The sequence below is a fragment of the Pundamilia nyererei genome, unplaced genomic scaffold (assembly GCF_000239375.1).
Source record: "Pundamilia nyererei isolate P.nyererei 1_Seehausen unplaced genomic scaffold, PunNye1.0 scaffold00012, whole genome shotgun sequence".
In the NCBI taxonomy this organism is placed as follows: domain Eukaryota; kingdom Metazoa; phylum Chordata; class Actinopteri; order Cichliformes; family Cichlidae; genus Pundamilia; species Pundamilia nyererei.
In genome coordinates this window covers 2,928,306-2,951,722 of record NW_005187413.1, presented here as the reverse complement: position 1 = coordinate 2,951,722, position 23,417 = coordinate 2,928,306, and the positions used below count along the sequence as shown (strand labels likewise).

Sequence of the window (23,417 nt, the reverse complement as noted above, 5' to 3'; positions counted from 1 at the left end):
GCTGTGCATATTTCTTCAATCATAGCGTGATAGTGGGTGATATATGCCAAAGTGAGTGTATACCATTATTAGTTTGTGTAGAAAGAGATACGACCCACTAATTTCAGTGACAAAGTATATAAGTAAAAGAAACAAAAAAAGTAGTAAATACTAAAAAATACAGAAAGCAATCAAATTTGGGAAACCAGCATAGTGAATCACTAATGAATACTGATTTAAAGAAGCGTGACTCACACTGTGAATGGAATCATCTCACCTGCAAATCCTGATGGAATAATCTTTTCGAAGTCAGTGTCATCTGTTTAAGGTGGCCATAATACTAATACCTAAAATGTTTCACCACTCAGACCATAAACTGTTCATGACTTTGAGTTGGTAGCTGTTGGTTGAGCTGATTTGTGTACATGTTCACCAATATAAATGTCAGCAATCCGTAATGCTATAATCCACCTTTGATTTTAAAGTCATTTCCATGTCACCTAAGTAAATGATTATTGTTATAAGTAAGCCACTACAGGTGGAATAAATATTCTTCACTGAATGATAACTTTGCTTGTGAACCTCAGTGTGTCAGTGGATCTCCACCACTCATTCATTCATTCATTCATTCACGGGAACACCACAATGTTACACATGGAATTCGGTTATCATGGCAGGTGCCCAACAGTTGCCTGTTTTTGAACGTGTTTTGTGTTGTTTGACAAGTTGTTCTTGCTTTAGCCCATGAGAAGGCATACTCATAAGTAGTTTGATGTGGTATCTGAGCAGCCAATAATATGACAACACTGTTTGTGCTCATCTGAGCATTGAGGCTGCATACTCAGTGAGGCAAATGCTTCAAAATCTGTTTGATTGATTTAACTTGTGTTCTGTGGAAAAATAAAATGAGACTGAAATGCCTGATATTTAGGTTGTTTCAACAAACACCAGGATGATATGTCATCAGAACAAATTGGTTTTAAGAAATGTTTCATTTTTTTTCAGACACAAACATTAACCTGCCAAAAAAAAGAAAAAAGAAAAATGCAAATAAATTTTCCACTACATAAATTTGCCAAAAAATGGCAAAGCAGAAAAAACTCAGAAAAAAATAATTAACTTTTCTTGTCAGGGATCAAATAATATAGATTTTGTATGTTAAAAGCAAACTGTGGTAAACTTACACTTGCTGACTGGGAATCCTGCTTAAAATTAGGCCGGTTGCTAACAGACTGTTGCTAACAGAACTATTATGTAGCTCCAGCCGTCCTCAAAGTGAACATTAGCTTTGAGTTACAGTCAGAGCATCCCCAAGTTTGTTATTAAGGCCTCTGTATGCAGTCCGCTATCTGATTAAAGCAATTAGAACAAAGAGGGGTGATGCTCGCCTCTGCCGGCCCCCTGACAAAGAGACTGAGCACATGCAGGTGTCCAGAGGAGGCTCTTTGAAGAAAATTGCAGTGAATGTACCCACAGCATGCCAATTAGGGTCAGGTCATCAGCAGGAAATAAAAGGCTACATCATGAGATAGATGGCCCATCTTGTATGGAGGAAAGGCTACATTTAAATGTAATTAATCCCCTTCGTAAGATGTCATACTGGCATGTAGCACTTAATGTTGGTTATGTCTGTTTTCCCTGGTGTACATGAACCAGCTGTGACTTTTATTTCCAAATGAAGCACAATGAGGAAGATGTTGTACACAGTGGTGATACAGAGACATAAGCTATTTTTCACTTTTTGTAAACACCTGCAGGGGGCATTATCCACCTGTTTTATCATCTGTAGGCTTTCCAAGCGAGGGTCCTACTATGTTTATTTTTAAAAAAAATAACATCAACTCTTTTCTTTTTTTTTTATCATTCCACTTGAGCAACAATTGTGTGCTACCTTTCTAAATTTCAGGTCTTTGCTTTTCATTTTGTACCTTTTTTCAGTCTCAGAAAATGTAGCATGTATAACAGCAGACACGTAAGGTTGTATGTTAGGAGTTAGGCCTCAAGGGGGTGGTGTAACATCACACCAAATATAAGTTGTTTTTTCTACTGATGCATTCCCATAAATAGGATTAATAATGTCCTCTTCTTCTCCGTGCAAATTGCAGGAAAATAAGTCATTTCTTCACTTGTTCTCCAAAAAGAAACAAACCACAAAGGGTGTATGTTTTTTGTTCTTGTTGTTGGTGTCAAATGTTTTATTACACATATTTCTCAAAAATGTCTACACTCATTTATCACCACATTGCAGAAAAAAGCTAATTATTTGTAAAAACATGTTTGGGTGATTTCTCATATATCAGCTTCACATCTTCAGACGTAGGAAATGTGCTATCAGAATTGTGTATTTATACATAGACTCATGACCAGGCCGAAGGACATTTTGATGTTATGGTCAGCAGAGGTATTCATCATACCCTTGGTGAAAAATGTATTGACGCCCATTGTAGACCCGTTGTTATAATCCCCTCAATGTGATTGTTTTCCATCATAAGAGAGTGAAACAGGGAAACAGACAGTTTCTGATGCAGGTCATTTATTTCACTGGCCTACTTTCACATCTCAGCAGTTCTTCATTATTTTAAACATTCACACATCACAAAACCTTCGCTATATAAAAATTGCAATAAGTGTGACACTTCTGTCTAAGGAGCACTTCCTTTTCTTTTCATTGCTGCCCTTTCATGGTGGATTACTATAATTTATAAGTATGCAACAACAGCCATTCCTGTCCAAAAGGGAATCATTAACTGTCAGTCTTGACTAACTTGAAGATGACATGTTGACAATATAATCAGCAAGTGACTATGTTTTGTTTTTAATTGAGAAAACAGTAATAACAGCCTGGAGAAATTTAGTGGGTGTTGAATGATACACATATGGTAAATGGCCTGTATTTGTATAGTGCTTTACTAGTCCCTAAGGACCCCAAAGCGCTTTACACATTCAGTCATCCACCCATTCACGCACACATTGGTGATAGCAAGCTACATTGTAACCACAGCCACCCTGGGGTGCACTGACAGAGGCGAGGCTGCCGGACACTGGCGCCACTGGGCCCTCTGACCACTAGGCAACAGGTGAAGTGTCTTGCCCAAGGACACAACGACCGAGACTGTCCAAGCCAAGGCTCGAACCGGCAACCTTCCAATTACAAGGCGAACTCCCAACTCTTGAGCCACAATCGTCCTGTGTGTGTGTGTGTGTGTGCCCTTTGGATTTAATTTAAATCTATGTGTTAAGCTTTAGAGTTAAACAACAAACAGGTATGTTTCTTTTCATGCATGCATTTATTTTCTACTCAAGTCTATATTTTATTTTTTTATACATAAAAATAACACCACTGGTAGACCAGTTAAGTATACAGTATGCCCCCCTTCCCCCCCCCACACACATCCCCAACCATAAAATTACATGAAAACAATCAGCATGTGATTGCACATTCATCAGGTAAAAGTGTCACATTTCAGCAGTTTTACAGTTTTTCTTTTGACATTTTGAGGATCTGAGTTCCTACACATCGACTCACTCACTCAAATGCTCTCACATGCACACAGACGCACAACTGCTGTACAAGATCACCTCAACAGAAAATGCATTTTTTGTTAGTTCAGAGATAAGATAAGATAGAATTCCTTAGTGTTTTTGTCCAAAGTCCGCTTCTTAAATCCATTTGGCAAAAGATATCTCTAATGGGAATTTTGAAAATTTGCGAGCGATCATCAATGTCCATAGATCTGAAGATGCCATCAAGATTAAGACACAGAGGACACCTCTGTCTTGCTTGTTGAAACTGAGGTCTCATCCTCCACCATGCCGCCCATTCCAATGGTGGATAGCATGCAGTTACGGAACTGAAAGACAGCCAATTCAGAAACTCAGTAAACAGCAAAAGACTGAAAAACAGAGAAGAAAACTATGAGAATACGTAACACCAACCTGTTTGTTCATTAGCACGTAGATAACAGGGTTGTACAAGGCTGAGCTTTTTGCAAAGAAAGCAGGGATGGCTGCAGTGAGGGCAGTGAAAGAAGCTCCCTTGTTCATGAAAATCCAACCAGCAAAGCTAGCATACGGTGTCCAAGCTATTAGGAAGCCCATGACCATCAAGACACACATACGGGTCACTTCCTTCTCAGCTTTCTGGGTAGAAGCTGAGTCCTGCTGCTGTGCTGCTGCCTGTTAAGTTTTATGGTCAGTTAGGTTAATGTAACGCCAATAAATTCCACAGTAGCAATGGCTAGCTTGGTTAGATTAACTAACCTATTATAAATAATTTAAGAACTTTAGCTTCACTTACAGCTTTGACTGTCATCACAAGGCTTCCATAAGTGAAGAAAATGATGAAGACAGGAACAAAGAAGTGAACAACAAACATGTAGATGACATATGACTCATTATTGAAACCTGGAGCCAGTGTGTAGTAGTCAGGACCACAGGAACACTGCATTCCCTCAGGAAGGTACCTGTGTGAGATTGTGAGAAAGAAAGTCATGTCCTCATTCAGTAAAAATAGCTCTTTACATTTAACATCTAGTTTTGTGAGTGAAAATATCTAATTTTCAAGTTAGTGGCTTAAAAGTACAAAAGGCTGTTTAACTAAATAAAATATTAAGAAATATTTGAGTACCTGGACCATCCAAAGAGTGGAGGTGCAGCACAAGCCATTGCCATGATCCATGTGAAGAGTACTCCAGCACCAGCATGAGCTCCAGAGAACTTGAAGCTTCCCATGGGTTTGCAGACCACAATGTATCTCTCAATAGCCAGGACAACAAGTGACCAGAGAGCAACTTCACCTGTAGACAGAAAAGGTGAGTTATTCATTGATATTGTATATCTGCCAATGAAATAGAAAGGATCCTGAAAAGGATCTGACTTCTTGCTTACCTCCTAGTGTGGCCATGAATCCCTCAATTGCACAGAAGGTGGGTCCAAGAATGAAGTAGCCATTAAAAGCTGATGTGATGGTGATGGTGAATCCAAAGCAGCACATGATGAGTCCAGCCACAGCCAGGTTGACCAGGATATAGTTGAGAGGTTGCCGGAGCTTCTTGTTCTGAGCAGTTACGAACAATGTCAGGCTGTTGATGGGAGTCCCAGTGCAGATCAGGAAGAACATGTAGAAAGCTAGGAGTTTGTAAATTATCGGGTCTGCCATGTAATACTGAGTGTACTCAAAAGGACTTCTAACAATCCCAGTCCTGTTGGACATGGGAATGTAGAAGTTCTTGCCTTCAGTGCCATTGGGCTCAATTCCTCCTTCCCAAGCCATCTTCTGTTGTCTAGTTTGCTTGAGTTTCAGCTGATGGAATATCCCAGTAGTGTTAGAAAGGTGTAAACCAACCACACACAGGTAGTTTATGGCTGCCTTGGTGTTTTATACCTGCTCAGGGTTATCCTCAAATTAGCAAAATTAGATTACAAGAGGATTGTGAGGAAGTGAACAGATCAAGTCTGACTGATAATTGACTTTAAAAAGCAAAGAGGGACAATGACCTTAGGGTCAAACATCTTGGCCTCTTGACATATAAATTTCCTCATTTTGCAGAAAATGATGCTTTACATTACACACCCCCTTCTTATAATGTAGGAAATGATATTTTTCTTTGCTTTTGGTTGTCATTGCTTAAATTCACAGTATAGTACAAACATTGTTTCAAATAGTTTTAGAAATTCTGTTTAAAGTAAAATAAATAGGTTTTATGGTTGGAGTATTTAAAAATGAAACCTCAGAAAGAAAGTAACCATAACCTTAACACAATCCTAAAACTATTGTATTAAAATATGTGATTTGGAGCATTTGAAAGAATTTCTCCCAAGTCTTTGCAATTAGGAGATAGAAAAATGAAGTGTTTTTAAACTTTTGATCATTTGTTTAAACAGTTTATCAAAGGAACTTTATCAAAGTAACTAAAAGGAACTGAAGTGATTAAAGAAATTGTGACTATTAAATATATGAATGCCTATGACAATTATTCATGGTAAAGCAAGACTGTTGATGTAGCGATGTATCTCTTATTTGTTTCAATACATGTTGCGTGTTCAGTAGCCTACCCCATCAGCGTGGTGGGGTCAAACACAAAGATTAGGAAAAAACTGAGTGCATTCAAAACAACACAACTGAAGACCTAATTGCGATAGTTTTGTTATTTCAGTAGGTGTTACAGTAGGTGATTCAGCCAACTAGTCCAATGCCTAATTAACGCCTCAAAGAGACGTTTAACATTTGACCATGACTATGTGAACTCACGCCAGCAGTTAACAGCTTAGAACAGACACGCAGACATTACATAAATGTAACGTCGGTGTCAGCATGATTTTGGTCGTTTCAGGTGTCATATAGTATTTCTAATTTACATTTTCTGGTGTGCCGACAGTCGTTTTGGCCTAGCGTGAACAATTACTGCACAAACTGCGATACTGCAAACAGTAACAAATGGACGGACCTCTCAGAGCTCACTTCAAGTGCAACTCGCCACTGGGTGTCCCCTGCTGCGCGCTAAAGACTCCCATACTGTGTGTGCGCGCATGCACCCGTGCATTTCTTTCGCAGTGCTCCCAGTATCTACCTGCTTCTGCTACAGATTACTTTTAGAGAAAACGCGAAATGGATGGTCGGAAGAAAAGAAAAGGACAGAGGCAGAGAATTAAAAATGACAGGAATCCCTCAGCGTCAGACTCACCTAAATACCGCAAAATAAGCCCCAGTCAGGGATCAGGTTAGTCAAAAACACTCGCTATAACACAAAAAGAATATGTAGATTGGCATTCTAGCTCGTAGTGTAGTCGAATGTGGTTGTTGTTGTTGTTGTTGTTGTTGTTGTTGTTGTTGTTGTTTTTACTTTGATAATTTTGTTTATTGTTTTAATATAGTGATAGTTATCTGGACACTCGCTTTTCAAAATGGGTATACAGCTATTTTTATGCCTCCCGTGGTGCGTTGTGTTTTTAAATGTAGTTTTCCCAACCATATACACGCTTTCCTCATGTACAAAAAAGGCACATAAACGCAACACACTTTGGAGTTCCATAAATATCTAGACGTGCGTGAATCTCGGAGTAAGTGTGCTGCATGCAATATCTTACGCCAAATACCAGGAAGTGCCAAAGCTTGTAAAACTTGTTTGATATTCTGAGCTAGTTGGAGGAATTTATTAAATACATGCAGCTTGATACAGCAGCAGGATCAATAGTGTCAGAGGATTGTGCTGACGTTTGACTACCAAACCGGGGAAACAGGTGTCGCTTCATCAATTAATTAAGTAGTTTCTCCGGACAAAATATGATATATTACAATATTTAAGCGATTCCCCCCTTTTTTGTAATCCACGCAGACAAAACATTCAACCTAATGTGCCATAGTGGGAAAAACAGTTACTCTCTCTGTCATGTATTATTCAATAAATGACGTGAGCTGCACTCCCAACGCCGACTTTTACTGACTTAATTATCCCTCAAAATGTTAGTTATAGTGCACTGATTTGTTTGGTACAGTTGCTTTAGCTCACTATAGTGCATGTATTTATACTTAGGCATTCTTTAGCCAAAGGGATACGCAGTAACAGTAGGCTAATGTGTGTTAATTGGCTGAAACGCGGTTTTGTCGTCTTAGCGCAGTGTTTGAACTCTAGCACTGGGGAACAGGACTGTAGGCTACAGTATGGATTATTACAATTTTGTCTCTTTCTTCCTGCAGAGAAATGAAAAAGCTAATCTTGTTTCTCCTTCAGATGTTATAACTGACTGTTTTGGCCGTGCTAGGGTTGAGTGGGGTTAGTTGGGTTTGTTATGGGACTAATCAATGTTAATGTAATTACTTTTCTGTTTATATAATACGGCTTACATAGCTAATTACTAACATATGATAATTAGCTAAGGTTTTACTGTAAAACCGAAACATGTATTTGCATATTTGAATCATATTTTTATCGGTACTGGTATATTTCCAGGTAAAATAAAAACAGCAGAAGTCATTCTCATTTATGCAAGTAATAATAATAATAATAATTATTATTATTATTATTATTATTATTGTTGTTGTTGTTGTTGTTGTTATTATTATTATTATTATTCATTTATGCAAGTGATTAGAAGCATTTTTTCCATCAAAGAAAAATGTGTCTTTTGTTTTTGAAAAGTTATGATAATTTCATTGAAAAATGCGATTTATTGAATAGCCACCTCAATGGGTGTCATTTAAATTGTAGAAAACACGTTACAAAAATTGCAAATGACAACAAGGAGTACATTTTGGGGGTGTTTATTGATCTTAAAAATGCATGTGAAATGGCAGATCACAGATTACTAATGAAAAGATAGACTGATGCTAGCTCACTCATGACTGAGCACATCTGTATAAAAATCGTCATGTACAGATAAGAAATGTTGACTCTGGTTTAAGGTTACTTGTCAGGTTCCACAACCTTCAGTGCTGGGCTCTAAACTGGAAATTTTATAAATAAATGACACATGTAATGTGTCTAAATTGTTGTTTGTCAGTTACACTAAATATGTCATGGTCCTGGGCCATGTTGGCCCAGTGTTCTTAGTTTTCTTGTATTTTTGTATTTCGTTCCTTATTTAGGCCATGTTCCTGAGTTGCCCTGTTGTGGTGTTCCCTAAGTGTTTTCCCTTCATGGCTTTTACCCCCTGTGTGCCCCTCTGTGAGCCCTCGTCTCTCCTTATGTTTTATTCCATGTTCCCCCAGCCCGTTATGTCTGTGTTTTCCCCGTGCTCTCTCTCCTCCTGTCTGAACCTCTGTGCACTTCCTGTTTACTTTGTGACTCTCATGCCTGTACATGTCATGTTCAGTTCACCCCGCCCTGTCTCGTTATGATTATCAGTGTCACCTGTGTTCCCCGTGTGTTCCCACTTTCCTCGTTAACCCTCTGTGTATTTCTGTCTGCGTCTCCCTCTGTTCGGCGTCGCGTTCTCCCTCATGTTGTGTGTTATTCTCCCCGTGGTTCGGTTCCTTGTAGATCTCATGCTTTAGTTTTCCCAGTTTTAGTTTATTTTGTATTGCTTCTCGTGGCCAGCAATAAAGCTGTGTTTTTTGAGTTTATCCCCGTGTCTGTGAATCTGCATCTTGGGTCCTTCTCCTGCCACACAACGAATCATGACAAAATATGGGTAAAGTTTGGAACAGCTTCAAAATAAAGTGGAAAGGGAGCTAATATTTTTGAAAGAAACAGTTGAAATTAATAAATTATCACTAAAGCAAAACAACCTTTATAATGTGGCAAAATAATTTTTTATTTTTTCTTAAAAAAACTAAATGATATTGAAATAGAGTGTGTATGGATTTTCTTTTAATGTGAAGATCATTATACATCATTATACATCATTATTAATTCCCTGTAGGGAAATTACTCTCTTTATTTAACCTATTCACTCAGTGAAGTAGTGGGCAGCCACCAATCCAGCACCCAGGGAGTAGTGTGTAGGGATGGTACCTTGCTCAGGGTAGCTGTTTGGTGGACCCCCGACCTTCCAATCATGGAGCTACCTACTAAGCTATCTCTTCTATATCTCTTTTTACTACCTATTCATTTATTCATTTATCATTTTTCTTGGTGTTTGCTTTGATAAAATCTAGTCAATAAAGGGATTTCATTTAGAATGTGTTCTGTATAAAACATAGGCTGAAGCTAAAGCTTCAGCTCACATCTTTTTGGCCAAAATGTGTTTACATTGAATCAAATTCCCTGTTGTCAATTAAATAATCATTGGTTGTTGTTTTTGAAAAAGGGTTAATAATTATAGACCAGAACACAAGTCAGTCTATGCCGTTGTGTCACATATGCTTTAACGTATTTTATCATGTAGACCTTTGACTACAGGGTCAGTACAGTTGGAAAGGCGTTGTCTTTCTTGGTGAATTTAAGCAGCTAAAGGCTGAATTAGCTCGCATGCTTTATATCTACTGGTCACACATAGGTGACGCATGACAGAGACATAATTTCCATAGTTATGCTTAAACCACCACAGTAAATTTTTAATAACAGAATCAATATGTGATTGAATTACATACTTTCACCTTGTTCTTTTTACACAGCCATTTCTAGAGGCTCAAAATTCATTTAGAAAATTGACCGACAAGACTTTTCAAGGCCATGTGACTCCTGTTCCCTTGACATGACATATTTGCTTTATCACAAATCAATCATTAGGCTTAAAAAATAAATCTGTCACATGGGTAAACAAAACTTTAGAATAAGCTAGCTACATGCAGTGGCAGAATTATTTTTATGTTTAAAAAACGAAAAACAACATCAGCCAAGTCTGGAATACTCTGGAAGAGGAAGGCATCTCATCAACGTTTACAAACAGGAGATGCCTTCATTGAAATCCAGAGGGTTTTGTGTCATGATGCAAACCTCTGGTACACTCATGAACAAGAAGGCCAGACGAGACTTTGTTAGAAAAACATCTAGAAAACATCTGAAGGAACTTGGCAAAAACAAACACCTGGAAGAGAAAGTCAAGAAAACAAACGCAGCACATAGTGATGTTGAAGGATTTTCATCCAATTATTAAAAGTAACCGAACAAATTCCTCCACTAGTGGAGGACTTTAAATATTGTCAGAGACACTTTGCCACTTTTTGCATTTCCCAAAGGCAAATTGGTCCAGGATGAAAGGACATCTTAAAATCGATTCTAAAAATTCCATGTAATGAAAACTGAGACACTAAAATATATTGTTAAGGAAAAAGTTATCAGGGCCATTCTTGCCTGCCAAGTAGACCCTCTCTGGGCCTGCCTCATGTATTAGGGGTCTGTGCCTTAGTGGACTGGGAAACATCCAAAGGCAATTTGGTTCCTGATTTCCAATAGGTGGAATAATCCGGAGAGAGGGGAGCCTGGTCTTTGGCTTCAGCCAGACTCACCTTAGAATGCAACACAATCTCCTGCAGAGGAGGTGGATTATATACTGTACGGAGATTTTGGATAAGAGGATTTCTTTTACCTGTGTCTTTGGGTTGAGGGAACAGCATCTGATTGTTGTGGTTTGCTTTTTGAGTCTTCACATTCTTCAAATCCTTATGTGTTGTCTCCAAAATGGAGACCTTTTTGCAGCCACAGTACAAAGACATTAAATTTTTAGGGGTTAATTGGTGATTCTAATTAACCCAACGCCTAAATGAAGACCAGCTTTTTACCACTGCAAGGTGAAAAATATTAGATTGTTATATCTTGGAGCTCAATTTACATTTTGCCTTTAGCCCTCACCAGTTCTGTTCATATCTAGGTTTAGTGGGTGCATCTTTGCTTTTTGAAGATGAAGAGGTCCTGTTCACATCATGAAGGGTTAAGCTTCAGCTTGCAGAGGGGTCTTTAGTTTCTGGTTGGAATAGAGCAGTGTCTTAATCAAGAAAATGTTGTTTTGGAGTGTAGGGTGTTTCCAGCATTGAAGTAGCTCCTTGACGCTCTTGTTAAAACTCTGCAAAAAGGAAGAAAATGAACCACACAACATATCTAACATGTATTGAACTTTATTAACACATTATTAACATTTTTAATTGAATTTATTTAGGTTAAATGTTTGAAAATTTATTCATATATTTTCTAAGATAAACTAATAAAAATATATTTATTTGCATTCAAATTCTATTCTACAGGAGAATAAACTTTTATTATAATAATAAACAATCAAAGCATAAAAACTGGTGTACTATGTTTCTACATTCCAAGTAAGTTGACAAGCTGCCTACATTATATACTTATAGAACATAAAGTAAATACATTTTTCTATACTTGTCCTTTTTTACTTTTATTATTCCATCACCAATGTGGTACAGAAAATATATAATTCTGACATGAGCTGTTGTGTATAAGGAGTACTTTTACTTTTGATTACTCTTACTTGATACGTTAAAAGTAGGCAAGTCCTGCTGCTGTAGAGAGAGTAAATGTTCACCACTACATGAACTTAAACAAATCTCATATATCCTCATTAGGAATTTTGTATTAAAAAATCTTAATTGTGCATTTTTTAAATTTCCAGATAATTTGAGAAAATTTAAAAGGCTGGACACTGATGAATTTTTTTTCCCCAAATCCCAATTCATCCCAAGCATGAATTTAACAAACAAAATTAATAAATAAAAAAACAAAACTATACTAGTTACATGAATGCTAATAGCTCTAAACAAAACATGTACAATTAAAATTGGTATGGCAAAGACAAAAAGCTCAGAGCTTTTCATTTTAAATCCATAATTTTCAAGTTCGTTTGGTCAGTTCTGGTTTAATTAATAACACAGTAGATATGCATTTGGCAAATACCCTATAATAACTACATAACCACATTGAGATAGTTAAGTTCTCACTCATTAAAATAAATAGAATTTATCACCAAACATGCTTCACATATGAAACCACATCCTAATAATATCATTTTCTCTACTGCTGAATACAAAACATTCTTTTCCCTTAACATAAAATGCCACAGATCTAAACTGAGTAGAATATTCATGATTTAAACTGTTCCCTTGACTACAAGGGTAGCCAAACTTTCACAGTCACTGTAGTGGACTAAGCAAAGATTTCAAATCTTAAAATTTCCAGTTAATACTTAAGTCGAGTGGGAATTTACAATAACAGTGCAGATGAAATTGTGCTTTGATTGAAAGCAGCGTCTCACTTTATTGCAACAATATTGTTACAGCTCGAATACTAATTTGTAATTTCATGTTCTACTTTGCCCTGAACAGACTACTTCTCATTGTAGCTCTGTCTTTCTGACAGGCTCATCAGGTCTGCTTTTATGACTGCTGTACTCTCCATGCTGCTGAGCCTGTGGCTTGGTGCTGCGTGGGAGCCTGTGGCTTGGAGGGAGGCTTATACTACTATACTCTAATACTTGATATTGTGACGCAAACAGGTACTTTGTCTTCTGTTCTTCTCCTATAGAGTAAGTGTTCTTGTCAGAGCCCAATCATTTATTCAACAGAGATTCTGTAAAATGACCTCAAGAAAGACACTCATCCTGAGAATATGGCTGAGCTGAAGCAGCTCATTAAGGATAAAAGGCTCAAATTTCTGCACATCACTGGCCGTATTCACCAAATCTCACAGTATAAAGAGATGTTCCTCGTTATTAAACTTTAAGGAAATTCTTAAAATGGTAAAGTGTTTTGATAATTTCTGCCTTAAAGGTAAGATTAAATACAGATTAAAACTAAACTTATCCACAAAGTATCTTAAATAAGCTTCTGAGGTGAAAAACAGGAGTAGAAATGGAGACTTTTAAGAGGCTAAGAGTTTCTTAAGCAGAAGAGAAAGAAATGGTGCTAAGACAAACAGGGAGTTTGTGTTGAATGTCAGCGATTAAGCAAATTTTACAGATTAAATTGAGTAAGGATAAAGTTTGCGCTCAATCTCATTAGAGATGTGCTTACAGCTTCTGTCCAACAGAATAAAGAGCAACAGTGCGTCAGTTCATCAGCGATGACTTGTGTCTGTCGCATCCATCTGGAAGCACAGTCATCACACAGACAGTTACAGTGCTTTTAAAAGTCATATTGCTATATATTTATATCTTATATCTTATATATTCATGCGTAAAAGATTCTTGTTAGCTTAAGTGTATTGTGTTTTTATTATCATTCATGCTCGATTCACAAAGGTTTTTTGCTTATTATATTTGCATTAAATATGATCTAACTTTCTGCAGCCTTTAACTGCACTTTGTTCTTTACTCCTTATTTGCACTTAATGTTTTAATGTTGCATTAAACTTAAAATTGTTCCAGGTAGATAGTTTCTGTAAACTACCTAAATCTTGTTGTTCATAGTTACAAATTTAAACCACACGAACCTTTAACATTATTCAGTACAATAGGATCTGTAATCTGTAGTGAAAGTGAAGCTTTTTCATTGTGTACAGACTGTAGTGAGCCATATCTTTGAGCAACCAGTATTAATTTATAAATGATAGACATTATTACGGTATAAGAGATACAAATTATATGAAGGAACCAAAAAAGTTTAGATATTTACATTTTATGTCTTCAGTTGCAGTTTACCTTAGTGTGTGGCAACTTAGCTAAGTTGACCGGGATGTAGTTGAGAAAGTCCAGATCAGATTTTGACAAACATAAAGAAATCTACAAAGGTCTACCAAATGAAACTGTGGGTGTTCAAAGGACTTCAGCCTCCTCGTCTGGTTGGAAATGAGGGTGTAGATGTATTTTACTGGACACCTCTAGGAATTAACAAACATTTAATGTAATTACAGTTCCTTATTTTATAAATGGTGATGACCTCAACTTAGCGAAATTAGATTTCAGGTTGGGTGAGGTTAAGAGAAATTTGTTAATGATCTTAACAGTAAATCGTGTTTTAAGTCTTTCTCTTAATTTGTTACCTGAGGTCAGGTAATGAGGCTACCACCTGAGGCACCTTGAGGTGTGTCAGAGTTGAAAGGTATTATCTGCAGTCTGGTTTCCACTGTAGTGTCATCCGTTTAGCTATCAGGCATTAAGCTACTTACCACAGTCAAACCCTGGTAGAATATTATATTAAAAAAGAATAAAATGGAAATGCTTAGTTTATGTAATAATACTAATATATACATCTGCAATGTATAGATATGTTTAAGCATCCAAAGGGCAGTTAATACACAGAGGTCGATCAAAAATTATAGCATATTGAATATTCACACCAGTCAGCAAAAGCCAAAATTAAATTAGCAATAAATGATATTGAAAATATAAAAGAAAGTAAATTTATTTATTATCATATCAAATCACATTTAACTGGGAGTAAACAGAGCATCACAAGCAAGTTGATCTGAATTAATCACAGGTAACAGAGAAATGACGTGGTTTCTCCATCATGTAGCCCAATCATAATCTATCCTTTCTATCTGTCAAATAAACAGAAGGATAACTGATATTAGCTGTTCTTTGCCACTGATAGTGTTGCAGTAGCTTAAAGAAGACAACAAATTGGCTAAGTCTTTACCAGACATTTTCTTTCCGACCTGTGACAGTAAGCTTTTACCACACCACAGCTACCACAGGTGAGATACTGAGGTTAATCCAATCAGGATAATGACACCCAAAGTTCCTCCATATGGAGACAGACTGTGAGGGTAAAAAAAGCTTGACTGTAGGTCTTGTCTGAATTAATAAACACATAAAATTTTTAATGTAGGGTAGTTAAGCACTGTAGGAAAGAAAGCACCCACAGTGAATTGGATTAGAAGAAGGCAACACATACATTTCAACACATACATAGCTCATATTAAAAGACGCAGACTGTGTAAAGCACACTATCACTAAACATTATCTGCTGTAGTTAATATATTTAACACTCTAAAATCAGTACACGTTATTGTTTTTATATACACAGACATTTCTCATATTTCAGGTATGATTTGTGTGTTTGCTCATGATTAACTTTTCTTCAGACTTTAAAAGCTGAGCGAACGTAATTCCCTTTCTCGAGTAAGGATTAAGAGAATTCCTCCGGACTTGGAAAGGGGAGCAAATTAGTTTGGACCCTGTCCTGTCTATCCGGTGTTAAGATTAATTAGTGACCTCTTAGCTTCTGCACTACCTCACAACCCGCTAATCCCATTTTGGCTGTTTGACAGGGTTAGTGGAGAGGTATAAAAATCACAGGGTGTAACTTGAAACATCGTCACCGTCCACACAAGTAGACTTTTTACACAGACACAACTAAACAGCTGACTAGCAAAGATGGCTTGGGATGGAGGAATTGAGCCCAATGGCACTGAAGGCAAGAACTTCTACATTCCCATGTCCAACAGGACTGGGATTGTTAGAAGTCCTTTTGAGTACACTCAGTATTATATGGTAGACCCGATAATTTACAAAGTTCTAGCTTTCTACATGTTCTTCCTGATCTGCACTGGGACTCCCATCAACGGCCTGACATTGTTCGTAACTGCTCAGAACAAGAAGCTCCGGCAACCTCTCAACTATATCCTGGTCAACCTGGCTGTGGCTGGACTCATCATGTGCTGCTTTGGATTCACCATCACCATCACATCAGCTCTTAATGGCTACTTCATTCTTGGACCCACCTTCTGTGCTATTGAGGGATTCATGGCCACACTTGGAGGTAATAAAGAAAGCAGATCTTTTCAGGATCCTTTCTATTTCATTGGCAGATATACAATATCAATGAATAACTCACCTTTTCTGTCTACAGGTGAAGTTGCTCTCTGGTCACTTGTTGTCCTGGCTGTTGAGAGATACATTGTGGTCTGCAAACCCATGGGAAGCTTCAAGTTCTCTGGAGCTCATGCTGGTGCTGGAGTTTTCTTCACATGGGTCATGGCAATGGCTTGTGCTGCACCTCCACTCTTTGGCTGGTCCAGGTAAATTCTATTTCTTTTCATTTCATCATAATGATTTTAAACAGTCAGAATACTGCACAAAGGAGATTAACAAGATGAATAAGTAGTTAGTTGTAAAGGTCTTGAAATATTATGAATGTTGAATAAAAGCTGGATAAAAGCTAATTTTATTGAAGAAATACATGAGATTTTTAAAAAATAATCTCACACAGGTACATTCCTGAGGGAATGCAGTGTTCCTGTGGTCCTGACTACTACACACTGGCTCCAGGTTTCAACAATGAGTCATATGTCATCTACATGTTTGTTGTTCACTTCTTCGTTCCTGTCTTCATCATTTTCTTCACTTATGGAAGCCTTGTGATGACAGTCAAAGCTGTAAGTGAAGCTAAAGTTCTTAAATTATTTATAATAGATCAGTTAATCTAACCAAGCTAGCCATTGCTACTGTGGAATTTATTGCACCTTGCTATTATTGATTACATTTAAATGAAAAACTTAACAGGCAGCAGCACAGCAGCAGGACTCAGCTTCTACCCAGAAAGCTGAGAAGGAAGTGACCCGTATGTGTGTCTTGATGGTCATGGGCTTCCTGGTAGCTTGGACACCGTATGCTAGCTTTGCTGGTTGGATTTTCATGAACAAGGGAGCTTCTTTCACTGCCCTCACTGCAGCCCTCCCTGCTTTCTTTGCAAAGAGCTCCGCTTTGTACAACCCTGTTATCTACGTGCTAATGAACAAACAGGTTGGTGTTACGTATTCTCATAGTTTTCTTCTCTGTTTTTCAGTCTTTTGCTGTTTACTGAGTTTCTGAATTGGCTGTCTTTTAGTTTCGTAACTGCATGCTATCCACCATTGGAATGGGCGGCATGGTGGAGGATGAGACCTCAGTTTCAACAAGCAAGACAGAGGTGTCCTCTGTGTCTTAATCCTGATGGCATCTTCAGATCTATGGACATTGATGATTGCTTCCAGATTTTAGAACATCCCATTAGAATCATTTTGCCAAATGGATTTAACAAATGGAGTCTGGACCAAAAACACTAAGGAATTCTATGTTATCTGTGAACTAACAGAAAGGCAAATGCATTTTCTGTTGGGATGATGTTGTACAGCAATTGTGTGTCTGTGTGCATGTGAGAGCATTTGAGAGAGTGAATATGAGTGAACTTGTAAACGAAAAACACCTCAAACTGTAAACCTGCTGAAATGTGACACTTGTACCTGATGAATGTACAATCACATGTTGATTGTTTTCATGCAATTACTTGGGGGAGCATATATTTCACTGGTCTACCAGTGGTGTTATTTTTATGCATTATATGAAAAGGAAAAAAAAATATAGGACTGAGTAAATATAATAAATGCATGCATAAAAAGAAACATACTGGTGTGGTTGCTTAACTTTTACATGCTGGTTTGATTATCTGCTGCTTAAAACCAAAGCAGAACATCACACATTTAAGGGACATTTTCCATTAAATTCCAAACTTTTTTTTCTTGAGCAAAATATAAGATTTAGCTAATGCAAATTATGGCTAGCTGAAGTAGTAGCCCGGCTATTTCCAAAAAATATACCAAGGTGGAACATCCAAGTCACAGATGCACATTTGAGAATAGCTGTCATCACACTATAGTTACACTGATAGTAATCCTTTGTAAAGCTTCTGCTGAAACAAGAACAGAATGTGTCATTTGGAACTGCTGCAGAAACACTTAGTCATGTAAATCCAAATCCAGTTTATTTATATAGCACGTTTAAAAACAAAAAGTTTGCCCAAAGTGCTGTAGAGAAACACAGGGTAAAACACAAGGTACAACCACTGACACTCACATAAAACATAATAAAACCCATAAAAACCATATCAACTCAAGCCAGTCTGAACGCTATCGAAAAAAGGTGTGTTTTCAAAAGCATTTTAAAAACAGGAAACGAAGATGCCTGTCTAATATTTAAAGGCATCGTATTCCAAAGTTTTGGGGCCATAACTGAAAAGGCTCGTTCTCCTCTACGTTTAAGCCTTGATTTTGGGACAACCAACAGCAGCTGGTCAGCTGATCTGAGGGTCCGTGAAGGAATATAAGGCTGAAGTAACTCGGAAAGGTATGGGGGAGCAAGACCATTAAGGCATTTAATTACAGCAACTGCTTTATACTCAGTGTTTAGTTCTCAAAATCTTTGCCAATGCACATTTGAAACACATGAAAAGCTTTAGGTTCAGTAGAAGTCATGTTGCAGCTTAGGTAATATACAATTGTAACAAGATTGAAGGTCAGTATTTGTTATGGCCACATTTATTCTTCAGCACAGTCTGAACTCTCATAGGCAAACTTTCTTCTTTTTTCTTTAAGAAGGCTTCAGGAATAATTCTGCAGCTATCTTGAAGGGCATTCAGAATCAGAATCAGAATCAGAATCGTGTTTATTGGCCAAGTATATGTGCAGACACATACAGGGAATTTGGTTCCGGTAGATGGTGGCTCTCAAGCACGGCAATGTAAATCTCACACACAAGTGTCTATATATACACATTACACATACATACACAAAGCTATGTAAACCAACTATAAATAATGAATCTAAACTTATATACATAAAATACAGAAATGAATGAGGTGGAATGAATACTACAGAATGTACATAAGGTACATAAGAGCTCTTCTTTAGATGTTGGCTGCCTTTTGTTCTGTTCTCTGTCAGGATGATTTTTCGTTTTTTATTCAGGTATGCTTTTACTGCACTGGCAGTGTATGTGGAATCATTCCCGTGCTAAAATTAAGCTGTTCACAGGTGCTTACTACCTGTTATTGCTGCTGGCGCGGTCTCTGCGCACAGAAATTCTGCGTTGCGCACAAAAAAAAATCTAACCTGAATTGAAATGAAAATTAATACTTTAACAATCCTGTTTTGCAGTGTTAGTCAGTGAGGCGTGGCTGATGTGGAGTGAAGCCACGTTAATGACAATGTGCACAACCATTGGAGATGTGAGCAGGACAGACGGAACAATTGAAATTAGAGGGAACATTGCTGAGGGAGTGCAACACTCCGACAACTAGAAGTTGATGATCTATTATCATGACCCATCTATTTCTTGCATTTCTGTTGTCTTCCTTATCACATTAACAGTTATAAGTGAAACTTAAATTCACTTTGAGTTCTAACTAATCCTCAAACAAAAAGATTTACATTATAGCTGCTTTTTAATTAAATCTTTGGTAAACTGTTGCAAATGTTGATCATAGGATCTGGTCTCAGACACTTTACTTTGCAGCCCAGTAACAGGATTACAGCCAGAATACTGTTAGGGAAGTGAGATGTGTGTGCGTCATGATGTGCGTCTAGTACTTTGGATACCATATGCCACTTTCACTGCATTGAATCTCCCTTCGGTGCCATCATCACCTTTAGAGGTTAACAGTGCGCAGTCCTGTTATCTGTGTGCTGATGAACAAGCAGGTTGGTTTATGTATTATTTGTCTTTCTTTTTCTTTCTGAGCCGATTGTTTTTTATTTGGGTAAGTGCATGCTGGTGGTCGACAAGGTGATGGGTAAGACTTCACTTTCTGCCCACAAAACAGAAACTCCTCTGTCTTTTAAAACACATTTTTCTATATCGGGACATTTTCCTTTTTAATTGTCTGTTTGATGTAGAATATATTTTGATGCGCACTAGTCAACATGTTGAGTCCGAACCACTTGATTTGGACAACTTGATTCACAAACACTCGTGTTTGTGAATTTAAAATTGCGTATCAGTGTATGTGTGCTTACTTTAATTCCCCTTGCTATTTAAGGTAGTGATATACGCTTGATGTAGCACCATTAAATCTACATTTCATCTTTTCATTTTCATCTTTTATCTTTGTCTTTTTTAATGCTGCAATTTTTTAATGAAGCAAATGGCATATAATTTAAATATTGCATTCATCAGGCTTTAAATTGGCTAATAGCAGCTGACAGAAAAGCTTGCTTTTTTCCCCATGAAGAATTCGTGCCATGCTGTTCAGGGCTTACAATTATTTTAGTGTTCCTACTAAAGATTTAACCTGGCCAAGCACATATCTCTCCTTACTGACAGTAGAGGGCAACATCTCCCACAAGAGGCATCTTTAGATCATGTAATTACAGTTACTCAATCAAGACGGTGCTGACACAAAAGGGTGTGGTAAAGCTAGATCAGGTTAATCCACTTAATAAAGAAAAGAAGTGAGTCAAGCCCACCAGGGCTGCGCACCTTAGCTTTTTGGTAGAACACCAAGCGCTATGAGTTGAATGAACTATACTGGTTGTTTTAAAATAGATAAATGCCATAGGAATGTGTAAGTTGATAAGATCTATCTGAAATATAAGCATAATGTGACAGCATAAGGGCAGGAGTAAACAATACAATAAAATACCCAAGTTCACGCACATGTGAACAAGAACCTGAGATATTTTAAGTCCTCCACATTGGGCAGCAACTCATGACTGAGAGATATGGACTCGGACTTGGAGGTAAAAATTCTTATCCCACTGCTTTACACATGACCGCAATGAACTATGTCAAACGTTGTGGTTATAAGCCTGTGTATAGAGATGCTGACGCAAATTTTAGCTTAAAAGCTTTTTAGCAATGTACTTTTGTATGTGGCAATATCATCGACTTACTACAACCCTGTAACAGTAGCCTCTTTATGTGGTCATAAAGGCTACTTAATGCCCTGTACACAATATAATAAGGTATTATATAATACCCTGTACTTACAAATTAAGGTTATTTTCAAAGATTACTGAACAAAATAGATTAACAAACCATTACAATGTTGACTGATAATTTGATGTGATAACACTGATGTGTATACTAATTGGTGGCCAGCTAATGAAATGAAAGAAGATCTCTATTCATTTATCTGTCTGATTTTCTGGGTGGCTGCTGGTCTCTTCTTTACATCACTTCCATATTCCCACGCTGTCAAACTCAATGCTGTCGTCATCACTCTGGCCCAATCATTTTGTTGCCCTGCTCCTGCGAACCAATCAGTTTTTGTCCCATGTGCTATAAATCTCACTGCTCTTCTGTCATTCTTCCTGCAGGATTCCCATTCGTGCAGTAAGGCTCCTCCCAACATCAACCTCATCCTTCATCAAGTCTCCATCTGCTGCATTTCTGCCAGCATGTTTCAAGGCTTTGGGAGTCCTGCCCTACTTCTGTCAGTGTTGTACTCGCTCTGCTATGTAGCTACATTGTTGTCTAATCACAAAATAATGCATTTATTAAAACTCTGATCTACATTAAATGATGTTTAGTTCTTTCAAATGTTATCTCTTAATGAGTTGCATCAAGAAGGGCAAAGCTGCCAAATCAAACATCCACCCACTGCGGTGACCACTTGTAAATAGGTGCTTTTATTAGTAGTATTATAAATTTTGAGGGGCAGTCCTGTTAGTAAAAGAGGTAAATTTATTACTCTGAGAACACTAGCAACTGTTAAAGCTCTGAGTTAATAAATCAACATTGGAATAAAGTTCATGTTGATCATGCTAACCTCAATTAACCTAAATTTAAATTTTATAATAATAATAATAATAATAATAATAATAATAATAATAATAATAATAATAATACAGGAGATAAATTGAAAAATAACAGATTTAAAAAGACTCACCAAAGGTAGTTAAAAGAAAAACAAAAAATACAGTAAAATGTTAATTGACAGAATAAACAATAAACAGACTTATAACAGTACAATAAATAGATTCAAGACCTTTAATGTTGTTGTGCAAGCATAAAAAAAATCCTAGCCTCACACGGTGCATAGCATTAAATATGAAGCAAACATCTACACATATGAAAAGTATCAAATTTAAAAACTGTAACAAACGACAAAACTGATTTAAGTGATATATCCCTTTAAAAACAGAGAAACAACTTTCAAAGTGTTTTGACAGAACACTTAAGGGATAGAATAAAAGGTTAAAAAGGTTAAATATTACAAAAAAATAAAGCAAATTAATTAAAGAGCAAAAGGCTGCAATTAGGAAAACAAATAAAGAGAGATAACCAAAAAATAAGAAATCAAATGTAACAGAATCACTCATAAAGGGAAATCACTTATTCTGCTGGCCTTATCTCCTCAGCCGACCCATTTCAAAGCTGATGACACTAAAGGCAAGCCAACAGTGATCATCAGATTTAAGCATTAAAACAGCCAGAAGGGCCCCCAAGCAGGCATATATGGGGTCTACTATGTACCTAGATGCAGATGACATTTTAGTGATCAGTAAAGTCTATAATTCTAAGATGTAAAAGAAGCCAGGATAAGGGTGATGTGATTTTATCTTTTTTCTATAAAGTGAAAACAAGTCTCACACAAACAGTTTGGCCATTGTCCTATATATCAACATGTACTGTAGTGTGTCTCAGCAATTATTATTTATTTTATTATCATTTCATTTCTTTATCATTTTAATTACAGAATATGATAAAAAGCAAAAAATAATAAAATAAGTAAATCAGGGATTTCCTAACTCCAACAGTAAAGAGCAATCATTATTCCTGTTTATTGCAGAATCAGTCATCTAAGCAGAGAAGCCCAGATCTCCCTCTTGCTGCTTCCTGCAGTTCTTCCAGGGAGACACCGGGATGAAGACAGCCAGCAGAGGCAATCACTACATCACATTCTGCATCCACCCCAGAGCTTCCTAACAGGGATATCTGCCCAAGACATGTCACCCTTGTGGCTCACAGGTTATTTTTACAAATTGCATTTTCACCATAACCGTTTGCTTTAATGTTAGTTCCTCTTCGTATGCACTGAATAGCAATACATCATTCTCATTCTCGTATTCCTATTCGCACGAGTCTCCTCATGGTTATCTTGTGTGGTTACTCTTCCTGTATATTACATTCATAAAAAGAAGTCTGTGATTGGTTTGCATGTATGCACTATTGTGACAAACATCAGTAACTATATCAGTAACATTTGTGTTTCCACAAAGTTCAGGGATTAAATCTTTAGGCTGAATTAAACAGTTGCAAAATCTGTTTATTAGATGTGTTGGTTTCAGTGCTGTACATAAATGAGAATATTAATCTGTCTGTAACTTGAATACAGTGATTAAAATGCT

General features: G+C 37.1%; 2 protein-coding genes and 1 long non-coding RNA gene across 3 annotated transcripts; 2 read left to right on the top strand and 1 right to left on the bottom strand.

Annotated features, from left to right (window-relative positions):
* Positions 1 to 3,158: 3,158 nt before the first annotated feature.
* Positions 3,159 to 5,333, bottom strand: LOC102200526 (green-sensitive opsin). Its single transcript, XM_005724471.2, has 5 exons — positions 4,867 to 5,333; positions 4,607 to 4,775; positions 4,277 to 4,442; positions 3,916 to 4,155; positions 3,159 to 3,830 (listed from the first exon to the last, which is right to left on the bottom strand). Exons 1-5 carry the CDS (start codon positions 5,249 to 5,251, stop codon positions 3,732 to 3,734), a joined length of 1,059 nt encoding a protein of 352 aa, XP_005724528.1. The 5' UTR covers positions 5,252 to 5,333; the 3' UTR covers positions 3,159 to 3,731.
* Positions 5,334 to 6,538: 1,205 nt separating this feature from the next.
* On the top strand, positions 6,539 to 23,417 carry LOC102200065 (uncharacterized). Its single transcript, XR_311482.1, has 3 exons — positions 6,539 to 6,698; positions 21,384 to 21,499; positions 22,859 to 23,417. It is a non-coding gene; the product is annotated as an uncharacterized LOC102200065 (long non-coding RNA).
* On the top strand, positions 14,367 to 17,654 carry LOC102199788 (green-sensitive opsin). The gene is made up of 5 exons (XM_005724469.2): positions 14,367 to 16,072; positions 16,163 to 16,331; positions 16,523 to 16,688; positions 16,816 to 17,055; positions 17,141 to 17,654. The coding sequence occupies exons 1-5, from the start codon at positions 15,688 to 15,690 to the stop codon at positions 17,237 to 17,239; spliced, it is 1,059 nt and encodes a 352-aa protein (XP_005724526.1). The 5' UTR covers positions 14,367 to 15,687; the 3' UTR covers positions 17,240 to 17,654.

Bases quoted from the DNA above. Each gene is read 5' to 3' on its own strand.
- LOC102200526 (XM_005724471.2), bottom strand. From the start codon at position 5,251: ATGGCTTGGGAAGGAGGAATTGAGCCCAATGGCACTGAAGGCAAGAAC. The intron at 4,776-4,866 runs GTAAGCAAGAAG...TTCTGTCTACAG, and splicing joins ATTCATGGCCACACTAGGAG to GTGAAGTTGCTCTCTGGTCA. The intron at 4,443-4,606 runs GTACTCAAATAT...AATCTCACACAG, and splicing joins CCACTCTTTGGATGGTCCAG to GTACCTTCCTGAGGGAATGC.
- LOC102199788 (XM_005724469.2), top strand. From the start codon at position 15,688: ATGGCTTGGGATGGAGGAATTGAGCCCAATGGCACTGAAGGCAAGAAC. The intron at 16,073-16,162 runs GTAATAAAGAAA...TTCTGTCTACAG, and splicing joins ATTCATGGCCACACTTGGAG to GTGAAGTTGCTCTCTGGTCA. The intron at 16,689-16,815 runs GTAAGTGAAGCT...AAAACTTAACAG, and splicing joins TTGTGATGACAGTCAAAGCT to GCAGCAGCACAGCAGCAGGA.